The sequence below is a fragment of the Dermacentor albipictus genome, chromosome 1 (genome assembly GCF_038994185.2).
Source record: "Dermacentor albipictus isolate Rhodes 1998 colony chromosome 1, USDA_Dalb.pri_finalv2, whole genome shotgun sequence".
Taxonomy (NCBI): domain Eukaryota; kingdom Metazoa; phylum Arthropoda; class Arachnida; order Ixodida; family Ixodidae; genus Dermacentor; species Dermacentor albipictus.
The window spans coordinates 97,598,432-97,625,634 of record NC_091821.1 but is presented as its reverse complement, the minus strand read 5'-3'; the positions used below and the strand labels follow the sequence as shown (position 1 = coordinate 97,625,634).

Here is a 27,203-nt window from a genome sequence, read left to right as displayed (position 1 = left end):
TGTTTAAGCGGGGCTGGTCGCTAGCTGGCTAATATACCGTGTGCGTGTGCGTGCGTGTGTGTGTGTGTGTGTGTGTGTGTGTGTGTGTGTGTGCGTGTGCGTGCGTGTGTGTGTGTGTGTGTGTGTGTGTGTGTGTGTGTGTGTGTGTGTGTGTGTGTGTGTGCGTGTGTGTGTTTGTGTTTTGGAGCACAGAGAATGTAAGAATATCACCTCTGGCAAATGATATAATTCTAGTCGTTGAGCTGGATTAATCGAAAGGTGTACGTTACTGGCCAGAGAAACTGAAATGTATAATCGACTATTTAACAAAAATGACTTTACAAAAAGTTACTTTACGGCTGACTGGTCAATGAGTTCTAGTCGCTGAGCTAGACACAGTAGCAGCCGGTAGGTTGGCAAGATCGAATGTTCAAGATGACACCAGTTCCGAGCTATTAATTCCCGAAGTTGGCGACGAAATAAATGGGCATCCTAGTTACTTTTGCGCTTCAATGCATAAAATTACTTCAGAAGGGTAGTTTGCTGCATCTGTGTTATGTCGAGCAAACTGGTCGTTGTCTGAATAACAGATTAATGGACCACGAAGCTTCTTAGAGGTGAGAGCCATGTTCAAACGTATCGTTACATTGCAAGGAATGCCACTTCAAGCCAATGTTTTCTGAAACTAGGGTATTTTCTAGATTCAAAGAGAAGGTAGCACGAGAAATTGAAGTGGCATTTTTTATTGGCAAATCGGGTGAAACATGTGTCGCGAAGCCACCCGTTATGCTGCATGCCGCAGAGTCGGTTTACCTGGATGCCCATCACTGAGTTACGTTTGGACTTTTCAGCTTTTAGTTCTTGAGACCATGTGTTTTTTCAGCGCTTCTAAATCGGTCTGTTCTTCAGTAAAATCCTCAGTTGATGGTCTCCGCTGTGTCTGTGTTTCCTTTCGTCTAATTTGTTTCGCGCTGCCAACATCAAGACATAAAATTACGTTTCCTTGAAAAAGTCGAACAGTGCATTTTGTACCGCAAGTTTGACGGAGCATATATATATCGAAACCGGTGCCATCCTTAGCATTCGCTCCAACTACAAATTGCAAACTCGCCGGCTACAATTCGGAAATTGCAATATGTGCCGTAAATTAATTAAGTGAAAAATTAATGAGCAAATTTTTGTCAATTATTGGATTATGCGTTTCCACTTCTCGTGCGAGTAATGTCCAGCGCTTAAGTAAATCCAGCTCAAGTATTAAAACTGCACTACCTGCCACAGGCAATTAAAAAAACAATTCAGTATGATCTAAAAAAACAACAACCGTAGAATCGCATCACCAGTAGCTGCAGTGCTTTGAACACCGGGAAGAACTTTTAATGACCTCATTCCACAATATATTCTGTCAAATCAAGTCACGTGTGCAATGTCCTGTATATAAATGAAGGGTCTGTATATACCTAAGCAGCGTTTACTATACTCTATTCTGCGCAAAAGACTAAGAACGTGCAAGAAACGCGTGCTCGGTTTCTTCTCCTCCTGTGTGGCCGGCTGGTTACACAGGTGTTTGGATGAGGCTGCTGTTTGGATGAGATGTGACTTTGGATGACACTACAGTTTGAGACAATGTCGCTGGTGTTGAGTTGTGTAAAAATAAAAGGATGCGATGAGTGAAACAGCACTAGTTGGTACACCGATATCTGTATGCTTGCGTAAGCAAGTCCAGTGCTGCAAACTCCGCTCACTATAGCCCACATAGCGTCGGCGTCACCGGTGCGCGTTCATTTCTTGTCTCGTCTAGATGATAAAGGGGAAAGCGTTACATCATCACGAGTAGGTAGACAGGAAAATAGGCGTTCCCGAATAGCCTTTAAGTGGTTATGCTGCCGCCACGCGAGGAAAATGACGCTCACACGCAGAAAGTCTTGCGGTGCACGTTACAAAATGCTCGTCGTAGCGTAATGAACACTCTAGGGCCCTCATACACACTACATTAGCGATCACGAAGGAGATCGCTCGCTACCGACAACAAGGCCGCGGTGGCTATTCCGGTACCATTGGCCCCCAAGCAAACGATCCCGTAATTAATTGCCGCCCAGTCTGTAAGTGCTCATTAACCGACGAACACTTCTTTTGGCAGTGTGGAACACGAATGTAATCAGTGGGCCAACAGCAACGTTTATATTCATTTATAAATGTCTTTCGGGCTCGCACACCGGACAGTGCTGCAAGCGCGGTTCTGCAATACGAGGCCGACCCAGAAATAAAAAAAAAAGACAGAGAAGAAACGAGAACGCCGTACTCGCGAATTACGCTTCATGAGCTGCCACGTGCGTGCATAAATGCGGGCAGCAGCACCAGCATCGTTAATCGTCAACGAGAAAAAAAAAAGAAGCTTAGTGTTGTAACTCTTTATATAACGAGATGGTTGCCGAGGACGTTGGAAACCCCTCCCGCATATACATCCGGGGTCACGTCCTTCTCCACTAGCGCACGACGCGGAGGGCCACTTTATTCTCGACCCGCACGCGATATCGTCCCCTGTGCGGACGCACGGGAAAAATGAAGAGTGTGCTAACCACAACTGAAGGCCGTTTAAGCAAACGCTTGCGGCTGCCGTAGGAGGAAGTGCACCCACAGGCGAAGTCAAAGTTGTTGGGCTATCCATTATGCACTGTTTACCGAATCTGTGGCGGAAGATAAGTACATTTAAAATAAAAGAACAAAATAAATGAGCCCATTACACAGGCAGCCAAGTTCAAAAATATAGATGGCATATGTACCACTCTGCGGTATATTATTCCTATCAAAGTCAGCTCGCACGTAACTGCGATGGTTGTCGAGAGGTGTTAGAGGAGGCATGTTCAGTCTTGTTTTCACGCATAAGGCACGTGCGCGAGCACGTCTGCACTCTTGCGGTTATAGCAGCGAGCGCCTAAAGGTTTCAGCGTCTCAGTCAGTGTTTTCAGCGCGTAAATCGGCCGGATACTCCACGGCTGCAAACACCAATAAATCTTCGAACTGGTGATACGGTGAAATTGTGTGCGGTCATACCGCTATTCCTGTTTGTTATCTTCGAAATAGGGTAAGTATTGTAACCGAAAGGGCAGGCTGTCCCAAAAGCCTAGCTAATAAAAGCAAAGCAAAAAAAAGAAGAATGAAAGAAACGGAAAGCGAAGTTACAGAAAGTGCTGTTAGAACTAGTCTATAACGAAATAACGAAACAATAACAAAGCAAGTACAACATCAAGTAGAAAGTAGAGAAAACAGAAGATTACAACATGCAGTACACGAACAACACAAGCATGTCACGGTCATGGGAGAGGAAAAATATCGCATGTACTGCTGTACACAGAGAAGGATCAAGTCATTGTCCACGAAAAGAAGGAGAAAGAAAAAGAGAAGGCAAGGATGTTAAACCGAAATGAGGAATCCCATGGACCCTTAAAAGGTAATCTTGGTTTGTTGGGGCACGGCCATGGTCCAAGCACTTCCGGCGCAGGGAACGCCATATCGTCGTGTTGTTCTCCCGCTCTGAATCTAACGAAACCGGCATTTCTGCATCCCGTCCCCATTCGAATGCGGACGCCGCGGTCAGGTATTGAACCCGTCACCTCGTGCGCGGGCAGCACAACATCATATGCACACATACGCGTATATACCCACTGATCCATCGCGGCCGGTAAGCAGTGAGTGGTTATCCAGGCTCAGAATCAGTAGATGCTAAATAGTAAGTAAGCATTTCTATGATGTGTCTGAATCAACCGTTAAGCGCCAACAACCAAGGGTTTTATAGCAGGCCCAGACACAAAACGAGGAAGGCTTCCACGCATACGCAGGGCAGAGAATGCGTGCCGTAGACAGCAACATGAAATCTACCTTTTGAGAAAACACGTTTCAGAAGACAACCACGTAATGTATATGTGTCGCAAAGACAAATTCCATGCTCTTGTACTTTGCGCCAAGAACATGCATACTAAGCCTTAACACCAACTTTTGGAATACGTCTAGATGAGATGTTTCAATACAGGGTTTGCTCAAGTGGACGACAGCTAGAATAGAAGACGATATCGTAAGTCGGCAGGCTAGTTGGTTTAGCATTCTTTTTACTACAGCGCAGAAAATAGCAAGACAGAAGCACGCACTGTAAGCACACAACCGCGGGAGCTGCAGTGTGGGCTATTACGTTCTGGTGTTCGAGTCTGTTCTGCGCTGTAGCCCAAAGAAGGCGGCAGCACCACCGCACCGACTGGTCCTCGAAGCGCCACCGTATAGATATCGGTGGCAGCCGATGAAGGCATATATAGCGTGGACAAGCCAACGAGCAGCATGACGCGAACGCGAATGTGCCATTTACGCAGAGTGTAAGTTGATGACCTGCATGGTCTACAATGGTCGACTCGAAATGTGGAGCATGGAACAACGGGTGCCACTGCAGACAAGCCCTCGCTACATGTCCTGCTCAGTCTGGAGAGATACCGCCATTTGATCGTTAAAGAAGGAAAGGGACGATCATTTAATTCACCCGTTCGTTCAAACACTATATATACTCTAAACGGAATTCGATACGTCAGCGCCGCTGATTCAGAAAACAACTAGCCTTCTATACCAAGACTTGCTGGGAAAAAAAAAGAAAAGCCAAAATCGCTTTCTGTGACGGCGAACCCGTTAGTAAGTAGAATGGAGAATCGCACGACAGCGACCGCAAAATAAGAAAAACGATGGGGGGAAAATCGCCACAGTCTCGTTGGAACGGACCTGCCCGCCGGTTCGTATCGATCGAGCGTGGCTCTGTGTGTCTGACCGATTGGAGGCTAATTTGGTGGCGACGTTATCAGTCGGCGACACCGTGCACTGGACCCGATAGCATGTAGACTATGACTGATTCGGAACTCCGCGTAATTGCGGTAATTAGCCATCGGCTCTCAGGCTAACGACTTTTCGACTGCATGCGTTACGCTTGCTTTGCGGCCGGCAAAGCAGGACAAGTGGCACGAAGGAAATGGTTTGAAAAGAATGAAGTAGGCAGGTATGCTGGCTGGGCTCACGCCGACGCAGTTAACTGCATGGTGGCGGTCGCAACTAACAATAATTAGACGATACTTGTTTACTGCACGGTACCTGATATTTCTGAAGAAAAAAAATGTAAGCGTTGCAAAATGAAGTATTACTGGATTATACCTGCTTAGGTAATAAGATAATAGACCGCAGTGAGAAAAATCCTGGGGCTGAATTCAGAAAGATTTTGTTGGTAAGTGCTCCTTGCCATTGGCCAGCTGGCTTCGCTAACGATATCTATGTCCAGCATCAAGATTGAGTGAAATTTTCTCTTAAGAACAATTATAGCATAGACGTTTTCGTCAATACGGGTCCTGTTTTTTAACGAGAAGCATTGTTTGACTCGTAGTAGTCGAAGAATAGACAGTTTCCTCTCTCGCCTCGCTTTGGGCCCCTTGAACAAAAAATAGTAATAATAAAAAATGAAATGTTCAAGGATGGGATCGAACCACCGAGAAGCAGCCCGATACGCTAATCATTAGGCTACGATTGGTTTTTCTTCTTCGCTTTGTTTCTTTTCCTTTAGGACACGGAAAGAAGACGTGTAGGTCAGCAAAGCTCCAAGCTAACAAGTACTTAATATTCACGTAAGCAAAAACGTGCATGCAATAGAAACATCCACTCTGGCGGCTTCTCTTGCGCTTCCCACACACTATGCACATAGGATGTAGGTTCACGAAAAATTCACCGACGGTTACGATGCTATCTAATGAGAAATTTGAGCGCAGCGTGTTTTCATCTCGCAATATATTCGCGGGCTCGCACAATCACTCTCGTGCGGCATGTTGCAAATGGAGCGAAGTGTGGAGCGACTGCCTCGCTAATCTGGAGATCGCGAGAGGCAGCGCGTGGGTGACGCGAGGTTGCGATTCGCAGCATGCAGCCGCCGCAGACAGACCTCCCAGACCACACGCACTACTCTGGCGTCATTTGGTAGCCATCGTCGCCGCACTACGCTTTTCTTCTCACGCTTTCGCCATACTCTCCTTCTCCGCTTTCCTCCTCGCGTATTTCGTCCGCCGCTGCGCTCCACGTTCACTCTTTCATCCTTCGCTGTGCTCGTTCGCTCGGTTACGCCGACGCCGACGCTCGCCGCAGGAACTGGCGCCTTGGATCTGCACTCTGAAATGACCTCGTAGACGTAGAAGTTTCAGTGTGTCTGTCACACATCCGCCCTTGCCAAAGACTGCGTAGCCCTAAAACTCTTGAAATTCGTGAAGTAATGACGCGCTTTGAATAATGCCGCATCCTCCTCGCGCGCACTCGCCGAGGTCGACGCCGCGTCGCTATTGGCCTGTTGGCGTCACGTGGGACCTCACACTGGTTTCGTTTGTTTGAGGGCTAAATGTAGTCCGACGTAGCGTGAGCGCGCGCACATGATACGTCAAGTTAGCGAGAACAACAGCGTCTATAGCTCGACCGATTGTTCGACGAACTGGCGCAGCCAACGTAAACGGATGTGGCCAACGCGCTCCGACGCGTCCGGCGTCGAGCGAGATTCGCCCGCGCGCCTATATAACGTCGGACTGTAAACGCGCCTTTGCAGTCGCATTCCTCACCATTTATGCTTCAATGGCGTCGATCGACTGGCGAGATGCGCATATTTCCGCCGTTGCCCTTCCGTGTGAGTTCTGTTCGTTGTTTGCGAACACCCTGAACTAAGTTTTATGGCAAGTTCGACGTCGCCTCGCGGCGTGTTCCGTCACAATGAGCTGTTGCTCCTTCGGATGTCGAAATAGATTCAGCGAAGGCAGAAAGCTCTTGGCGATACCGTCCGGTAAGCGCGACGGGTTAAGAAGAAATCCATGGGTTTGACCAATTCGGATTGGGATGGAGAACTTAAGACTGAGATCATTTACACGGCTATGCGAAATAAGCTGCGTGTCTCTCATAGAATAGTATGTGTTGAGGCTTGCGTAATTTGCTGCGGGCCATAACGTAGCAGATATGGCACAGTTCACTGAGCATGCACATTGACACTTATCTACACGTTTTAACCTAATTCCTACTCGATGTGTACTTTACTTATATAAGCATCACGCGCTCGTAGTTTGTACGCTTAGTAGTTATGTACCCCAACACACTTGAATTCGTGGGCACGCGAAGCTGCGTGCGAAAACTTGATTACGAAACGTTTAGGTTCGACACAGTCCTTTTGACAAAATTTGTGGCTCGAGCGTGAAAATGTATCTTGGGAAAGCAACTATCTGCCTTTTCTGGTTACTTACTAGCCTTCTTTAGAGCATAGCTTTGTTTGCCTCTTTCATTCGTGTTCGTCGTTGGCGGTCAGCGGTGGATTTGCGATACAAAGGCACCCATGAATAGCGTGTGTGCTCTCCTGAAACTAAGTTATAGGGCGCGTTCTTAGGCGAACGACATCATCATAGGTCTTTGGGACGTACGTGCCAATTCACGTTAGCTTTAGTGAAGGTTCAGATGTGGCAGTGAAGCCCTCGCAAAGAAGACGTGCGGTCGCCCACTCGTTCGCTGGCTCGCTTAGTCGTCGCTTGTTTTGTCGTTCACTCGGTCATGACCGCACTAAAGACATATCTCGAAAACGTTATTTCGGAGGGAGCGCAACCGTCCACAGTACATGCACCTCAAATTACTGATGACGTAACTGGGTCACTAACCTGAAAGACTAACAATAGTTTGCTCAACGTAAGCTCACTGTGCTCTTGCTTGAGCCTGAGTGAAGCGCTGTTCTCGTGTTTCCACTTTGCCAACGAAAGCTAAAAAACTGATCTAATTTTCTATGTACGCAGAGTCCCGACTCGATGATCGGCCTCGCGTATTTCTGTCGACATTAAAGCGCGACATACATAATAGCACCAGAGCCTGTATCTCCGAGCCTTTGCGCGTGCTTGGAAGATTGGCAAGCACGCACGAGTTCTATATCACGTAGGTGACGCTGTAGCTTGTAATGCTCTATCGAACATTGAGAGCAGCGATCGTTCGTGCCTTTCGAAAGTATTTGTGCGTCATCGCTGATATGTGCCGTTAATTCACCTGGTAAGGATGGTATGAATTATAGAGGTTACTGAGGGTTCCTTGCAGGCCGGGATCTTAGCGTTTGATCGTAAACGTGTTAGTTGCAGCCATTCGCAACAAGATCTTGCGAAACGCGCTAGACAAACATTACGTATCTAATTGTCCAAAATTGTACCTAAGCTAAGGCGGAGGAGGAGAGTGTCGCACATTACGAAGTTTCAGGGGCTTTACGTAGTCCCAGCAAAATAAACATGTTATGTGGAGGGCTGCCAGGCTGTTTAAATAGTAGAAAACGTATTATATATGGTGTAAAGTCTATATAAGTTTCAGTGCCCTTTGTTGAAAGTCCCAAAAGAAATAAATTGTAGCATTGCCATTTGTTGGGCGTGTTGGTAAATTGAAAGCATATTTAGCGCCAGCAAACAAGGACGTAAGGGAGACGACAACACAACACTCCCAAAAGAACACCACGTCTTTGCAATCCACATAACAATGATCAATAGTTTCAGCTTTTGGATACAGACGACAAGTGATTTACCATGGCACAAAATAACCTATATTAACAACGTGACCACGCTTTAACAGGAAGGTTGGTTGAATGGAATTTAAAGGGAAAGGTTTCTACACCAGGAGGAACACACATTCGGTGTATATGTATTAGCACAACTTGATTATTACGTTTCAAATAAATGGCAGGATATAAGCGAGCTGGCAACAAGCAGCGTATCAGTGCAGCAGATAGTTCCTTACGGTAAGCACTAAATATATACTTTATGTTGAAACGTCAGGTTACGAAAAGGATAGTCTTGACAATTATTTGAGCAAACCTCAAGGTCTATCCGGTACTTCACTGAAGGTGGATGATACAACTATCTTCGGAAGATAATTTACTAGACGTAGCTGCAACATTTCCCAAATGAATAGACGTGCAGCATTACGGAAAAAAATACAATCGGGAAACAAGTTGGCTGACGAAAAGGTGAGCTAAACAGAGGCCTCCACGTTCGAGGGTAAGAAAGAGGTTGTCTCGTCACATGGACTCAAAACGTGAACTCCGGAAATGACCGTCCAAGCACTCCGTACCGATGGTTAACCAGCGAAGCTGAAACGTGCGGCCACGGTGTTTATCAGTGTTAATCCCGATGGTTCCTTAAACGACGGCTTGGTAGGTACGCAGTTGCTGCTTGCGCTCGGCTGCACGAACATGTCCTTGTGCCCGGGCTGCAGCATCGACAGGGCGTAGACGAGCTCATTCCCGGTTCTGCTCGCGGCGTTGCTCATCGAAAGCTGCCTGCTCCTCAGGAGTACGTATGACGCGTGGCCTACCCATTTTGGAGCCGGAGAGAAACTGCTGTGTGGGCGCTCGGCTGCGACGGAGAGTAACAACGTATCTATACTGCCGCAGCCAATAGCGCGGCTCTTTTTCCATATTTTTTCGCGCATGCGCATGGGTTGCGCCGGAGGTTTTTTCGGCATACAGGCGACAGACGGACGGACGGACGGACAGCTGAATAGGCCAGCCTTACACAGCTTCGCTGTTCTAAATATATCTATAATATGGTGCAGTGCTTGCAGACGAATCCGAGAACAATGCAATACTTGTAGAACATGCATCAAACGGTGCAAATAGGAACGTGTTGTAGACATCGGTGCGTCTAAAAATCGACATTTTCCGCCGTTGCTACGCATTTCCTTTCCATTGTACTTCTGCAGCCTCTGTCAACTGATCAGCGTTGATATTCCGGTACTAGCTGTGCACGTGGTACTGCATAACATTACAGATCGCCTCTCCATTGAATCCCAGAGTTATCTTTACTGCCTACTTGGCATCGCATGCAAAAACACAACACTTGATTAAGGCTAGAAATGACGTGTGTTTCCCTCGTGCCAATTCCAACTAGCTATATGAGGCGATCAGTGGGTGCATCCCGTCACAGAGCACGAGCGAGACCAAATGCACGCGTGGCCCCAGTTGCCATGCGGCCACAGAGCTGTCTTTCCCTTGCGTCACGAGTGGGAGAGCGGGCGTCCACTTTCTCCCATTCTTGCCTCATGGCAGCTGACGTTGCGAGGCGCTGTGTTAGACTGCACCTCCTTCGGGATCCGCCCACATCCCCTAATGCTACAAGTCTGATAGACAATGCTAGGAAAACGGTCTGAAGAACCTCGAACGATGCTAGGTAGCATGCTATCTGCAAGATGACTCGCGAAACCTCGATTCCCACAGTACGTTGGCTCTGATTTTCTTTCTATGCCAATATGGCTGCAAAGTGCTTTTCTCAGGAAAAGCATAACGTAGGCCGAAACGAGCATCAGAATTTTCACACAGGGAACCCACCTATAGAGCATGAAGCATGCGTATGACAGGCTTAATATAGTATAGCCCTCGCAACATCCGCAGCAGCAGAAACCTCTGAGCCATGGGCTCTCTTCTAGTGTAAGTCAGTCATATAAGCAAATACTATCTGTCTGTTTTCGTTTTTTTTTTGCTTGCTATTTGTTGTTCCCGTGGCCGGTAGCTCCTGTTTCTTTCTCTCTCTTTCCTTACAAATGTTGGACAAGTACCTTGAGCCAAGTAGGCTGAGTTCATTGAAGCTACTATACTCCGCTTCAAAATTAACTTGTGGAGCAGCGAAAACTACGACGTCTGATAAGGCACCGTCACTTGCTGCTCGTACACCACGTAGTAGGCAATAAAACTTGGTACTGTGCTTCAAGTGTCGGTTATATTGCAGATATGTACACAGATTTGGTATGGTCAAACGCTACACAAGTGTTTGATTATCTTCTGTTGGTCTAAATATATTGTTTCTGTTGTCCTAAATAACTGACAGCTGCGTAGTAGAGGCGCGGGTTCATACGTCCCGGACTGACACCATATGCGTGTTGGCTCTTCTGATTGGCTCACTCACTTCGTTGCTGTTGCCGCTCTGAAAAGAGATTTTGAGACGGAGTGTACTTGCTACACTTCCAGTTGATTTGCGTTTAGCAGGGTGCATGAAAAGAGAACTAACCGTGTGGGTAGTGTTAACCGCTGATGACATATCGTCACATTCTTCAGGCAAGCATGCCAGCTATGCTTAAGCTTAACGCGATATAGGGGTGTTACCACAGATAATGCTTCGGCACAAAATATTAGGAAGAGAACACCCAACAAGGATGAGAGAGAGAGAGATAGAGAGAGAGAGAGAGAGATAGAGGAATATAGGAAGGCAGGGATGTTAACCATGCAGTCAAGAGTCTGGTTTGCTACCCTACGCTGGGGGAAATGAGAAGGGGAAGAGATAGAAGGGAGAGAGAAGGTGTAGATGCGTGTATAGACAGTATGACAGTATGGACAGGATGAGGCGCTGTGCAGAAGCTATGCTGTGCATTCACTGCCTTTACACGACTTAATATTAAGGCATTAGGTATGCCTCAAACATATTGAAAAGACGTCGATAGTAATCATACAGGTTGTACTAGTTTCACTTTCAGCAGGCAGCGCGATACATTGAACACGCTTTAAAGGTGGAAGATGTTTTTGAATGCAGCTTCGGGGGAAATCATGTACATCACTAGCACAGGCTTCAGTCTCGTTGCCCTCCCAGAGATGGTTAGGAGCCACCCTGTCCAAATCGTAGTAAAACTTCCGGTGGCACTAATAGCATCAGACTTGATGTGACGCCGTTTGGAAGATGCATTAACTTGAAGAATCGAGGCATTAGCTTAATGTATACCATCCTTTTCTATACAGGCCTATATACTGTAAGCTTGCGGTTACCTTGAACGATTGGTTGTATTTTTCCTTTCCGTCGTGTAGCTACCACTGGTGAGAAAGTCACATTTTCTACGCATATACCGGCTAGTAATATACCCATTCCTGCTGTGAAGTGGTTTCCAGATGTCTTATTTTGGAGGGGCTTGTCTTCTAGACGCAGACCCTCAAATTCTTGGTGCTATTGACGAAAACAGTGCGCAGGCTTGAATTGTTTGTAAGAACATATGCCAACAGGGATGTTTGAAATATATAATTAGGAATTAAAGCAGCTCAGTAGCAAACGGTACATAGGAATGAAATGCTTTGTAATTCGGGCCCTGGCAGATCTATTTATCGTGATTCGAGCCCGAATAAAGCTATTATTATTATTATTATTATTATTATTATTATTATGTTCATATTTTTTCGGTTAGTACCTGTAGTTAGCATCAAGAATTTGTAATGCCGTTTTCAATTACCTGCAATTTAAGAAAACTTTGTCGCAGTTCACTGAGTTAAAAAGGCGGCAACATGCGGATGTGACTAAAAAAATTAAATTATGGGGTTTTACGCGCGAAAACCACTTTCTGATTATGAAACTCGCCGTAGTAGAGGACTCCGGAAATTTCGACCACCTGGGGTTCTTTAACGTGCACCCAAATCTAAGTACACGGGTGTTTTCGCATTTCGCCCCCATCGAAATGCGGCCGCCGTGGGCGGGATACGTATGCGACCTACTTCAATAAACATCTAGTTTGAATACTTTAGTGGTGTTTAGAGCATAAGTATAGCAGGAATATATAATGAGGCCGTCCACTTGGTCTCCAGCCCTTTATTTTAATTTTTCTCTCTTCACTCGAAATCATGATGAAATGCTGCTTCCCCGTTGCCCGTGTGTATACCAAAGCCTGCTGTGGGCTGAAATGTTTCGCAGCTGCTTCCTGCAGTAAAGGGCGTGGCCGTTTATTGGGTAACACACGGGCGCAATTTACGACTTCAGCAGTCAGCCGGCCGTATCGCAACAAACAGGAGGGCAAGGGAAAAAAAAAAGAAAACCTTCGGCACTTTATTTTGTTTTCAGAATAACGAGCACTAGTTTGCTCACGAACAGACGTAACCGCACACGTCTGCGCAGCCGGTTGTTTACGCGAACGCGCTATGCCCCGCGCAAGCTACATGCCCAGAGACATCGGAGAGAGCGCGCGAGGCGCAGAGACATCGTCCTGTTAACGTTTCTCGTGCCAACGTAAACGATTTTAATTTGGAGGAGTTACACGCGCACAAACACGCGCATGCGCAGCAACAGCACCGGCCCTTCGAGCAGTACGGGCGTGTTTGCTTTGGGACGAGAGGAAGGCGGGCGCGCGCAACCGCCGGGCGGACGGACGAGGCAAGATGCCAGGCGAGCGGACGCGTCGGCGGTGTGACAGAGACCGAGCACTTTTCCACTCCATTGATTGACGGCACGGGCGCGGCGGCAGACGGCCATCCTGCTTTTTGCTGCCACCGCTGCAGGCTCTGCTTCCTGAGCTGCCCGTCTATAGAGAGCGCAGTCGACGCGGCCCGAGTACTACAGTGCGCAGCTTTGTGCGCGCTGACAGCGAGGTATCACTCCAAGTCTGGCTGAGGCAGGTGCGCAGACGGGAGTGTCCTCTGCGGTTATAACGGAGAGAGCCATCTGACTTCGCGCGACGTCGAGGATAGCTCCGCGCTCCAATATAGCAACGCAGCCGCCTAGACCTCGTGCTGATGCTGGGGCTAGCTTCGTCTTAAACGAACACTCGGAAACACGGCGGCTGCGCTTCGACGCTTCCATTCGCGCACGTTTGCAGCCGTTTGAGCTGCGGGAATTTTGTGTGAAAACAGCTCACTTTACATTCATGCCAAGAAATTCTAGAAAAGTCATCGCGCCTCATAGATTTTTGTCAGTCGGCCTCTGATTGCGTCTTGTGTGTGGTTTCTCTTTTCGGCCGCCAGTCGTTCCTTGTTGATCTATTAGAATGAGGCGTCTTAATAAACGGTGCGTCATACAAACCTTTAATTTCTCAACTGGCGTCATGTTGGCAAGTAAAGGACTGAAATAAAAATAAATGATTAGATTTTAACGTCGCGAGAACGCACACTGGCTTATAAGCGACGTCGTAGAGTAGGACATCTCGTTAATTTGGACCACTTAGAGTTCTGTAACTTGCGCTGCAGAGCACGTACACGAGCGTGCTTGCATACCGGCCCCAGCGGAATGCGACTGCCGCTACCGGCACCGAACCCGCGTCCTCGTGCACAGCAGAACGCCCTATCCACTGAGTCGGCGGGTGGTGTGTGGGGGAGATAAAAGAAGGCAAGAAAATGGCTGCTACGGACATTTGAAAGATTGGTACGACAAAGAATAACCGCTCTGATTCCATTTACAGACTCCAACAGTGTTGGGTCAGCTTAATTTCTTTTCGCATTAGTCGTATTTTACGAAGAGTGCCGATGCCGGTCTCGAAAAACCTAGTACGCTAAACGTAGTGCATTGCATTAGCCACTCGAGTATTATGTTTAGCGGCAACGTCACCACCATGACTTTAAAAAAAATTGTTCTCAAATCCAATCGACTCTTGAGTCTACAATACAGAGGTAACATGCGTGAAATACCTAATGGTTGAGATAGAACGCAAATTAGGGTAGTGAGGTCATGTAGAATCGAAACTGACAATATTTTATCATCCTTTGTCGTTAATTTCGAAATAGCTTGCTCATTAGAAGGGAAAAACAAGGTTAAAGTTGAATTTTTTTTTTAGTTTCGCCTCGTATCTCCAACGCCATGTACGTCACTGTGACATCACAGACTTCTAAGTATTCTTTCGTATTTAGGCCGCGTTGGCTAGCAAAAGTTGCCGAAAATCGCCATGTTCAATCTTTGGCTCCTTGAGAACACAATGTAGTCTACATTTACTACTAAAGCATTAACTGAGAATTAGAAGACGCTGTCAAACTGCATGACGTCACAGCAAGCTGATGCGGGAATTAAGTTCAAGGAGGCGTCGCCGCCCGTCTTTTGTTATTGCGCTTTTTCATCCTTACCAAATGTCTTATCGGGGCAAGACGTGTTTATGATATTGTAGAAGAGTACTTTACTGTTGCAAAAGAAATCATTTTTCAAAGACGTATTTATGATATTGTAGGAGAGTACTTTACTGTTGCAAAAGAAATCATTTTTCCCCTCTAGTGTCCCTTTGATATTCGAACAGATTGTCCCTGAAAGCTATTCTGTATACGGTCGCATCGCTGCTCGTCCAGTGGGTAACTCAGCATTGGAGTAATTTTTTTCATACATTTCAGAAGCAAACTGAACCAGTGCAAGTATTTTTTTAAGTTCCTTAAGAGACGCCATGTGATTGATGGCAACGGATAAATTAGGCGGGATGAGGGATTGTTGCGAGCTGCTCTTGCCGACGTATTTACCATTTCGTCTCATTCTAGAACGCTCATTAAGAGTGCATACCGTCATATTCATCTCCACTGTGGTGCCTGTGACAGCCTCAAGTGAATTTTACTATTCCTGGAATTACAAAAAAGTCCAATCATCTATCGCCAGCTCTGAAGCAACTTACGCTCCTATTAATGCACCAGACGTGTCATGACCGCATACATATATATACTGACGGTTCGACCTCACCTACCAGCTCAACTGCCGCATTCGTCGTTCCAGCTAAGCAGGTTACAGTTAGATTCAAATTGTCACACACGACTACATCTACGTCGGCAGAACTTGCAGCTCTCCATGCCGCTATGACGCATGTCACCGTAGAGCCAACAGAGAAATGGGTTGTATTTTGTGATTCTAAGGCGGCTCTTCACAGTATAAAGTCTGCATTACACCGCAGAACTTACGAGCAGAGGATATCTGACATCAGAGAAGTGCACCACCATGCTCTGGAAAGAGGGCACAACATCATATTTCAATGAATTCCTGCTCACTGTGGAATCGTCGGCAACAACCTAGCTGACAAGGCTGCCCGGTCTGCCCACGAAGATACACAGACGCGTCCAACACCTTTGGCGAGGTCGGATGCTGCCAGGGAATTTCGCCTACTTGCACGCAAAAGGTCACAAGATCTCTGGATTTCAAGTACCTTCAATTGCCGATTACGTAAACTGGACCTCACGCTACGGCTACAACTGCCATCTAGCCTTTCCCGCGGTGAAACAACCTTGCTGTGCCGTTTGTGGCTGGGAGTGGTGTTCACAAACGCATATTCCTATCGTTTGAGAATGGCCGAGAGCCCGATGTGCGACTCCTGTAGGTGCGAGGAAACCATCGAGCACCTATTGTGTAGCTGCCCTCGCTACGATGTACAACGCCTCTCTCTGCGGGCGACTTTGCACCGACTGGACTAAAGACAGTTCACTGAGTCAAAGATACTCGGACCGTGGTCACACCCGTCACTGACACGAAAAGCTATTCGTGCACTATAGTGCAATACTTGAAGTGCACCTGCTTAAGAGACCGTTTACAGTGTCCCTATGTGTTGTGTCCCCCCCCACACACATTCAGTGCTTACTCTCTCCCTTTTTTCCTCTTTCTAGTTCCCTTTCCTCCACACCCAGTGTAGGGTAGCAAACCAGGTGCTCTTCTGGTTGACCTCCCTGCCTTTCCTGTCCTTGCTTTCTCTCTCTCTCTAGAAGGCAGTGATTCGGGGCAAACTGAAACACCGCTTGTCAATTTATAGTTGCGACTTAAATCAGCAATATATATATATATATATATATATATATATATATATATATATATATATATATATATATATATATATATATATAATTATACAGTGAAGTAGACGCGCGTATGAAGCGGATTATTGACGTTTTCGGCCGGGGTCCGGCCCAACGTTACTAGATTAGCTTCAGTTGTAAAACTCCCCGCCCGCGCGCTTACAGCCGCTGTTTTCTTGCTACAACGATTCTCAGGGAAAGAGGCGACGGTTGAACCTTCACCGGTTTAGGGTGGGAGATCTGGTCTCGGAGTGCCGCGCTGTAGGCTCACAAATGGCACGATCATCGACGCTGCCAAAACCGTCACCGCTAATTAGTCGACGTCACTTTGTTATGGTCACACCATCGTTGTCATGCCGTAGTCGTCATGCAGCCGTGGTCATTGCGTTGTCGACATTCGGTCACCGTCATTTAGTAGTGGTCAAGCTACATTCAGTGCATTCGTCGTCATGCTATTGTCTTGGCGCCGTAGTCATCTCTTTCGCAGGCATGCCATCGTCATCTCCGTCATTGCCATGTCATCGCCGATGCCGTCGACTTGCTTTTGTGGATGCGCACGCTGGGGTTAAATACAATGCGATTCTCAGCAGGTTTGCACCACGAAGCCATCGCTTGACTTAGACAGTCATCATCCGATGATTTCTGCCAAGTCTTTTTACAAGATAGCTCAGGATAGGTAAAGCTACCGGGCCCGATCTTACGACCCAGTCACAATGAATCAGGCACCCAACTTAAGGCACCACAGTCGTAAAGGGGTACTGACGTACACGACACTTTCGGTTCGTCATTTCTGAGCTAAGGGTCCAAGCAGCCTAAACCCTTTAAAGGTTCTGGGAATCGTCGAAGAGTCCTAAATAATTTGCGCTTTAATACTTGTTTCTGTTGTGCCCCTTCCGACGGTAGTTTTCAGCGTGCTCCTCTCTTTATCTTTCCTGTTAATTATATACATGTGTTCAAAACAAATAATTGGCTTGTTCCCTTGCTGCTGCGCAAGAGCAGCCAGAAGAAACGCGCCAAGTACTCTTGCTTATTTTTTTATAAGCAACACCATCATACCACGCCTCATTTCTGCATGACGCAAACACATTTTGCTGTCATGCAGTAGCAATAATGTTGATTATGCCAGGTCCGGGATTTTGAGGCCAACCTTAGGTCCAAATTATTATATATTACGCGTGTTTTCCGCACTTCACACTTGCTAAACATCGTCATTTTGCGTGCGAGAAACGTCCATGGCTGCAGCCACTTGGTGACGTCGTCTTAGCCTTCGTTTACATGAACCTGACTCAGGTGTTTAGAGTCAGGCTGCCCGACACGGCATCGTTAACGTGAAGTAAGTCCGATCGGGGCAAAGTTCTATGCAGATTGCTTCGAGGCGTGAGCAGCGCCTCCACTTCGCTGCTGGCTGTGAAGCGCTGGGCCGACTCGTGCGCGTTTGCAGGGACCTTCCGAGTGGATCGAACTGAGTCAACTAACACCGTGCGGGGCTCATTCCGCCCGACGACTGTTTACACCTGATCCAGACAAGCCGACTCCACCCGCTTTGGTCGGGTTCATACAAACGCTCCGTTAGACGACTCGGCCCAATTGAAGTAACCGGAAAGCAGTTCGGGGAGAGCAGTACATTGAGGAAATACAGGCCTCCCCAGCAGCTTGCTCCTAGAAACGCGGCTACTACCAAAATCGCACGCGATCGCGGGATCCACTGTGGTGCTGCAGAGAAATCTTCCTCAGCACTTCACCAAATGCACAAAGGGCGATCGCGCGAGAGAGAACGTATCGCGTGACAAATCGCGTAATTGGTATCGTGTATACCTTTCCCAGTTATGTTCGGAGACGTCAAACTCAACTCCGGCCCAGTTGCTTCGAAAGATGAACCACGAGCGATAATGTTTTCGATGATGACGTGTCCTATAGCCGGTACGCAAGCTGCAGGGTGGCGCAAACTGAAGCCTAGCTCTTCATTATGGTGAAAGCATGTGCGCGCAGGTATGTCAGGAATTGATAGTTATAAAACTGCCAACGTTGTGCGTACTCATCGTTTTCTATTTCGCATTTAGATGGGACAACTTACAATAGACTCGGCGCTACAAATATCGTGCGTGGAGCCTCGATATCAGATATTTTATTTTTGAGATAGACATAAATAAACGTGGCATGCGTTCGTGCATGTATACCTACGTACTACCTATACCTGCATGAGTCTGTACCTGCACCTATGGGTGCTCATACGAAGGGATAAAACACATCACTTATGGTGCCGCACATCTCAAAAGATATAGAATCCAAGCACTTTTCATGCATGGTTTCCATGCTGGTCTTCAGGCATTGTAGCATAGAAAAATAAAATATTGCGTTAACGTCTTGTCCTTTTCCCCAATCGAACTACAAAAGAGAGAGGGGGAAATATAGTAGCTCAACTTTTACGCGAAAGACAGAATGAATGCATTTAGAAAACGCTCGTCTTTCGGTACCTTTTTTTAGCGGCAGTCAAAAGCCCATCAAAATCAAACAAAAACAAAAGAAAGAGCATCACCAGGGCAAAAATGGAGCTAGAGAAAACGAATGGCAGCTGACGAGCCAAGACGTCAGCGACTTCAACTGTCTGCCAGCGACGGGGCTGCCTCAGTCACAATGGGCAGTGATAGATGAGTCGCTATTTGGAGTCTCGCTGTTTCTCTCGGGCCCCGGCCTGCGATCAGGAGCACGAGTGCAGCGAGCGTCGCCAGCTAGCACTGGCAGGCGGCGTTTGGAACGACGCTCCTCCGTCAGCTGCTGCTTTTTTTTTTTTCTACTCCTAGTGAAGCAGGGTGACACGGCGCCGGTAGCAGCATGCCTCATCGCGTCTGCGCTCCACGCATTGCACGTTTACGGAGACAAGAGCTCTATAGGGGCCGCTGCCGGTTCACCACACCACAAAGTATTCTCACGAGACAGGTTCCTGTTTTTTTCTCCCCGTAAATTTGTTGTCGCATGTTGCACAGAAGAGGATGTGAGACAAAACAAAACAAAGCAAAAATGGCGTGAAGCGGCAGCAGAACCGTTCACTACGCTCCTACATGGCAGTCAGGGGTTGCCATAATCAGCAAATCCAAGTTTTGTCGTCCTCGACTGTTACCAAATGATGAATGATTCACACGACCTCCTTTTCTTTCTTTTTTATTTAGAAAAAAGCGAGCAGAGGCCATTCAGAACCCTTATGCACATGCGCGCCTTCATCGCGTAAAGGGTTGCATGCGCAGCCAGCGCGTGGCTCGTGCGCGCCACCTGCCTCCCCTCGTTTTCCTTGCGCTTTCTCGGCTGGGCGGTGACAATGCGCGGACAAGCGGCATCGCAACCTGGAACCTCGTTGACGCATTGCTACGCGACTGCGGTAACTCGTGAACGGCGGTTGGCGTTGAAATGCGCGGGGAACTGCTACAGCGTTCGGTGCAGGGGAAAGTAAAGCGAACAGAACGCGAGGAAGAAAACAGATTGCGCTCGTGCACGCGCTGTCTGCGTGTGCGACGTATTCACGCTGCGACGTATGTCTACCGGACTCGGCCTCATGCGGCGCGAGAAACATGGGCGTGCGAACGCGTTTAGGCGTGTACCTACGGTGGAAGTTCCTTTGTTACTCGGCTCCAGGCGCTGGCAAAGCGTAGATCCGCGGCAGCGAACCGAAAGAAACGGAGAGCGACTGCGGGGATTTGTTGTACGGACGGCCGGATGAAAAATGACCCTCGCTGTCACCGCCTTCGCCGTTCGCAGTTGACGCGCAGCTTCCACCCTGCGTGGGACAGCGGAATCAACAAAACGATGAGAACAGCAGGAGAAGAAAACAAGAAGGGGGGAGTGGGGGATAGGTGGATGAAGAGGAGGAAGAGCGGGCTGATGGAGCTAGCCGGTGGCCCTTAACGACTCCGCGAAACACAGGCTGCTCAGCGAGAATTTTCTACCTCCCCCAACCCCCCTCCAAAGACGAGGAGTGGCCCATTTGTAATGGCTCACTGCGACGCTTTCTGTAGGTGAACGATCTCGCTTGTCTTGAACACATCCCCGTGGCGCAGAGCTTTCTAAATGGGCCTCTGAAGTGCCGATAAGGCAATGTGTCTTCTCGATGGGCGCAGTAGATCTAGTATATACCGTCAGTCCGCGCTTCGAAGTCGCTGTCTCTGCCTAGGCTTTTCCGCTTCGACTTCTAGGTGGCTAGCACTTCCGTCATGACACCGTAGTGAAGGGCGAAATAAAAATTCCCTCCTCCTGTAGTTTTGCTGGTTGCAGCGCTACTTTCGCTTTCCGCTAAAGGATGACTGAATAAGAAAAAAAAAAGTTTTGTCCTGCGTGTACGGAAGCTTTACGCATACAGAAGTTGAACAAATACGATAAACATGGAATCAATGCCATTCACCGTAGCGCGGTATTGTTGCGACTGCGGCTTGCTCCTATCGCCAGAACTGTGACCAGAAGAGGCACGTGAATACATTCGTTTTATTGCCTAGCTATAACGAGGATATTTTACTGCAGAATAAGTGTCCCCGCTACAATATTCAACGCACTGTGCACTTGAAGCCCTTCTTTTCAAACGTTTATTACCTTGCGACGAATGTTGACGTCTCAGTTTTTGTTTCATCATTTCTGGGTCACATATATGCGCTGCCATAAATTCAGTAATTTAGGCCTCCGGATTAGTTCACAGAGCCTGGGAGTCTAAATGTGCCCGTACGTCGAAGTACACGGCCATTTTTGTGCTCCGCTGAAATCCGTGGCCGGGAACTGATCTCGCGTGCTTGCGCTCAGCAGCACAGCGCCATACATATTGAGGCACTGCAGTGCCTGGGCTCCCATTGTAAAGATCATGTTTGGACAGAGCACGATAACTTTATTGGTGGCTACGTAAGGTGATATTACCAGCAATATTCTTGATGTTCACATGAGTTCACTTCGAGGCGCATAATTCAGCTCATCATAAGTTTGTTTCAGTCACTAGTCGAGAGCACAGACTGGGCGGACGTGTATTCCGAGCATCATCCATGTAGACCTTATGAAATGTTTATTTCAATATTATAGCAAAGCTACAAAACTGCATACCCTCTAATAGAAGCACTATAGAATACAATAGAAGCAGAAAAAAAGCACGGAAAACACGAATTGCAAACGACCTCTATAAGTGCATTAAACAGAAGGAAAATCATGAGCCATTCCACTCTGTGAAGGTGGTTGACCAGAGAAGCTGTTTAGCACATGACATGGAGGTGACACATAATTTTGAACAAAGGTTCGAACTCATTTATTGTCTTGATTGGTGGTCATCGTGATGGAAGGCACGCACACTCATTTATTGTCTTGATCCGATGGTCATTATTTCACTCGCAACTGCAGTCACATCCTTTGACAACGTCAAATCGATGCACGTACGCCGCTGGGTGGTGGTTGGGCCGGGTCGGTCTGGCATCGCAAGGGATATGTCTGCAACACGGAACGCGTAAACCACTACCTTTCGGTACCGACACATCCCCATTAAAATCACCGACAACGACAACTGGGGTAGTGTCATCGCAGCTAATTCACGCAAAATGAGTAGCCATGATGAACCTTACGGGACTATGAATCACTGCATTTTTTTCTTGCTTACGGGGGTATGAACTATTGACAATAATAGCTTCCGACATGCTTTTCTGTATGTTGTATGCCTAATTAGAAAGAACTTAAGAACTGTCCACTTCATTTTGCTGAGGGCTTGTAACCTCTGCCTTACGGGGCTATGAGCCATTGCATCTTTTGCTTGCTTGTATACGGGAGCATGAATGCTTACGGGGGTATGAGCCATTGATAATGATAATTTTTGTTCACGGAGAACAAAAATGCCCGGAATCCAAGCCATGTTCAGCTTCGCTGTAAAATTGTTCAGTCAAAGGTATAGTTTAAGCATGGACCTGAAGAATAGTTAATTTGCGTTTTTCAAACGCAACTTCGAAAGGGCTGCCCAAGGCAGCCGCAAGACATGGGAGATCGTTCATGAATTGGCTCTTTCAAATAGAATGCCATTGGAATTTGAAATTAATGGGATAATATATTCTCCCCATTCGTTAGCTAATTTGTTGAACAATTATTTTGTAAACGTTGGAGCAGATGAGTTTCCAGTTCCCGTACTGCCAAAACAACTGTTTCACGTGAGTGTGCCGTGTCGTAAAAGACACGCTATTGTTTACTCCTGCAACGGCAGATTAAATTGTGTCGATTTTTAAATCTTCTGAAAAGAAATCAGCAGCCGGAGGAGATGTCATATAAGCTTCAGCAATTAAGGTTGTTGCACATGAAATTGCAAAGCCATTAAGCCATATTTTCCGTGATGTGATGTCATCTGGTATTTCCCCCACTAGGCAAAAATCGCTCGTGTGACTTTACTTCATAAGGTGAAAAATACGACCGTTCGGGTAATTACAGACAAATATCTATATTATCACTTTTATCTGAGGTTGCTGAAACAGTGTTGTACCCACGATATAACACATCTTCATTAGGAAAAATTATCATCGTAGAACAACAATTTGTGTTTCAAGAACGCAAATCGACAGAAAGGGAATTACAGTGTGAATAAAATATAAAGTTTTCAATAATATTGAAAAAAAGTTATTACAGTTGTAATTTATCTAAATTTTCAAGGTCATTTGATTCCATCAAACAGGCTATTTTGTTTTGCAAACTCGAAGCGTATGGCTTTACAGTTAAAGCACGAAAACCTTATCCCTACTTACCTACACACGAGACTCTGACACATTTTCCTCCATGATGTTCAGTTTGACGAAATTGAAATCAAATATGGTAGGCCTCAAGGCTCTGTATTTTGGGTAGATGGATGGATGGATGGATGGATTGGCTGGGATCGGATGGAATGGGACGGATGCGACACATGGGACGGATGGATGGATGGATGGATGGATGGATGGATGGATGGATGGATGGATGGATGGATGGATGGATGGATGGATGGATGGATGGATGGATGGATGGATGGATGGATGGATGGATGGGTGGACGGACGGACGGACGGACGGACGGACGGACGGACGGACGGACGGACGGACGGACGGAAGGACGGACGGACGGACGGATGCATGCATGCATGCATGCTATGAGCGTCACCTTTGAAACGGGGTGGTGGGTTGAGCCACTAAGCTCTTGTTATTATATTGCCTAATGTTCCACCTATCTTTAAAACACACACGCGCGCGCGCGCGCGCGCATACACACGCACACGCACGCGCGCACACACACACGCACACGCACGCACACACGCACGCACGCACGCACAACCCGCTGTTGGAAAGTTTGTTTTTGTACGCCTTCGTTGTCTATGGTCTCCCTACTTTTCTGCCACCAAACACCCAATCGGCTCTTAATCATCTCTATTGCGGACATGTTTACTTTCCCCCTGCTATCCCTGAACCCACGAGCTTCAAGGAAGCCAGAAGAGCCTAAACGGATAGCTGGGTATATATCTTCACGTTCTAATAAAACACGTTCCATCGTTTCCCTAGGTTTCCCGCCGCAAGCACATGCTTCTTGCTTTGTTTACCTCGCTTTATAACTACGTGTTCTAAGGCATCCTGATCTCGCTTCAAAAAGTAAGGAGCTTCCCTTGGAGTTATCATAGATTGTTTCTTTCTTGATTTCGTTTTTTGCTCTGAGGTAGTTACTGATAGCAGGTTTGTTTTACATTGCCGCTGCCCATGAGATTGTCTCAGCCTCTATGACTTTGCGTTTGATGTTCTTTGTGGCCATGTTGCTTACAACACCGATCGCATAATTGCTGGCAAGCTTCGTAGTTGTTTTCCTCCACTGTGAGTTAATATTTCTTTCTTTTTCTTTACAAATGCCTAAACACTCTCGCTCCCAATTTACTTTCTTTCATATTCTTCAGTCTTTCTGCAAAATCAATTTTACTCTGAGCTTCCCTCACTTCGAAACTTGTCCAGCCCATGTCACCCTGTGCTGTTTCATTTGCAGGTTTCCCGTGAGCGCCCAGGCGTCCCACTGATCTTTGGCTGCTGTCGAGTCCTGATTGCACTCCTGACTTCAAGCAAATCATCGCATTTCCAAATGTAAGTCCTCGAACCATTACACCTTTCCACCTACCCCAGAGCACCACGTACATATTGTATCCCCATAGCCCTCTGGCTTTCATTATGGCTGCTTTTTTTCACCTTTGCTATTCTTATTTCCTGTGTTTCCATATAGCTATTGTCTTTGTTTAGCCATATACCAAGGTATTTGTATTCTTTTACCGGAGGTATATCCTGGCCCTGTATTAACAGTGTCTCTTCACTATTTTCATTGAATAACATGACACCTTAGTTTTGACGCTAAATTTCAATCCTGAATTCTCACATTCCTGTCCACAAACGTTGAACCAGACGTTGCATATCCCTTTGCTTGTTAGCAAGAAACAACAGGTCGTCCGTATGAAACAAACCTGGAAGCTATTGTTCTACTATGGTGTACGCCTGTTTGTATGAGAGATTAAACCCTATATTGATACCTTTTAGCGCCCATTTCTTCCTTACCATGTACAACATAAACAGCAGCGGGGATAAAGGGCATTCCTGTCTGTCTCAGATCCTTGGTAATATCAACTTTCTCCTCGCTCCTCATCCTGTTCCATTAAATGCAAGTTCATGTTGTTTTCCTTCAAGAATAAAACAATAGATTATGCAGCAAAACTGCGTTACGGTCACTCCTTATTGAGCTTGTATATTATTATGTATTTTAAGTCTCTCTTATTAATCTAACTTAAGCTGTTGACGTCACGTGAACAACTTTAGGATAAATGCAGCAAAGACCCTTTGTGTGCTGAGTGATGAGTTGTCTACATAATTTATTACCAACTTGGCTAAAGAAGGAATTGTATTTTTCGACCATCCATTCTCATTTTAGTTATTCTGTGTTAGTGTGTGTGTGTGTGTGTAAGGGGGGGATAAAATTGACAGTAATAAACTTTCTGCCTTACAAAGATAAACAGTCAGACTACTTAACTCAGGAAATCATATGGTTACGTCGGCGTCTGTGTCAAAGCATGAAATCCCACACTTCTGCCTCATTTACAAGGTCAAACTGTCAATCTACATATATTATATATCGAGAGATTGGGTACTTTTCTGGCCTCTACTTAAGCAGGAACACTTGTCATGATTTGCGTAAAACGTGCGTAGTTGTATAAAGAGCGCTTACAAATTGTGGGAAGCTGGAAATACACTATAACATGAAGAATTTGTGTAACGAGCAACGTGCAATAATTGAAGTGACGAACTGACACATACAAGTGCCGCTTTTCAAGTGTCAAGTGCCAAATTCCAAATTCGTTCACTCTTCAATTTTGTACAGAATTCAGTAAGATGTACGGTACCGTTTGGTTACGAATCACTAAGTGCACTACAATCTCTCGTACATTTGATCTTAGTGTGTCTTTTGCTTCTATTGCTTCTTTTGCTTCGGTTCTCTATTTTATATATTTACCTCTGCATTGCGTGGCAACTATGCTTGCTAAAAGAGCGAAATGTTACTTATAGTACTTTTTATTATTGCATAACTGCAAATCATCGTGATATTGAAATTGTTGCGTAACAATACTATACCGTTTTCAAATTTGTAAAAATTTGTGCGTTTAGTAAGATGAACACTGCTGCTGTTACGCCCAGCCCGAGTAGGAGAGGAAGTCGAGGACTTGCCTTTCTTCCGGACCCACGTGCAGTGTCTCGTGAAAAATGAATCGATGAAAACTAAAAAGAGTAACTAAGATGTAAAGGGACACAGCGTCACATGTCGAAACATATTGAGAAGCTATACGGACCTCGCTGTTTATTTTCGCACTCCGAGGTTTTTTAAGAGAAAACTTTCGCTTATATTAGCGGCCTAATTAAGGCCTCTAATATTGATTAATTGATAAATATTGATTAGCATCGGCTGAAAAAAAAAATGTTAAACACATCTCGTGAATGTTAAGCTCGCAAATAAAAGTGCTGTCAGGTACACCGAAGTGCCGACAACAAAGACATTTAGTGCCTTTGTTGACGTGAGACCGGTCATTTTAATTTTGAAACGCCGTTCCCGCGACTATAAGGACGATCCGTGTACACCCGACTACGACACTACGCGCACGCAAGCGCGGGCCTGTTCGGGGAGCAGTGCCGGCAAGTGGCAACAATGACCCGCGCTCGCATGATGAATTGTCGCCCCTGCCGCGGGCTGATGTCGCCGTGGCGTGCACTCGCGCTGCAGCATGGTCGTGATCAATAGGCGCCTCCTGGGCTTGCATGCAGCGCCCCGTCGAGTCTGACGCCTCCCTCGCCCGCCTGGCCTTTTTTTTTTTTTTTTCCCCTCGTCGTCAACGGGCGCAGCCTTCTTCGCCGCGCGAGATTTCAGGGGACGTGTCCGCGGCACTTGTCGCGCACCCCATCGTGACAGCGAGAGGAAGACAGATTTATTCGTGGGCTTCTGCGCGCTCTCCGCCTCCTTTGTACTGTAACTATTTTCCCTTTTTTTTTCTTAATGAAAAGAAATTTTCTCGAGGTATTACAACCTCGAGAATATGTAGGCGCGGTCCTGCAGCTAGCGCTTTGGGGGGGCGACGTCTTGCCGTTAGTTTCGGAACGCTCGAACGGGGCTCATAAGGTTTCCTTGGATGTTTCTTTATTCGGCTTTG

At 46.7% G+C, this 27,203-nt stretch overlaps 1 protein-coding gene across 1 annotated transcript in view; it reads left to right on the top strand.

The window, feature by feature from the left end:
• LOC135917540 (uncharacterized) overlaps positions 1-27,203 on the top strand; it is a 680,547-nt gene that overhangs the window by 371,397 nt on the left and 281,947 nt on the right. Inside the window, exon 5 of the mRNA XM_070535420.1 lies at positions 24,512-24,606. Coding sequence (XP_070391521.1) covers positions 24,512-24,606 — 95 coding nt within the window. The remainder of the gene's footprint in view (positions 1-24,511; positions 24,607-27,203) is intronic.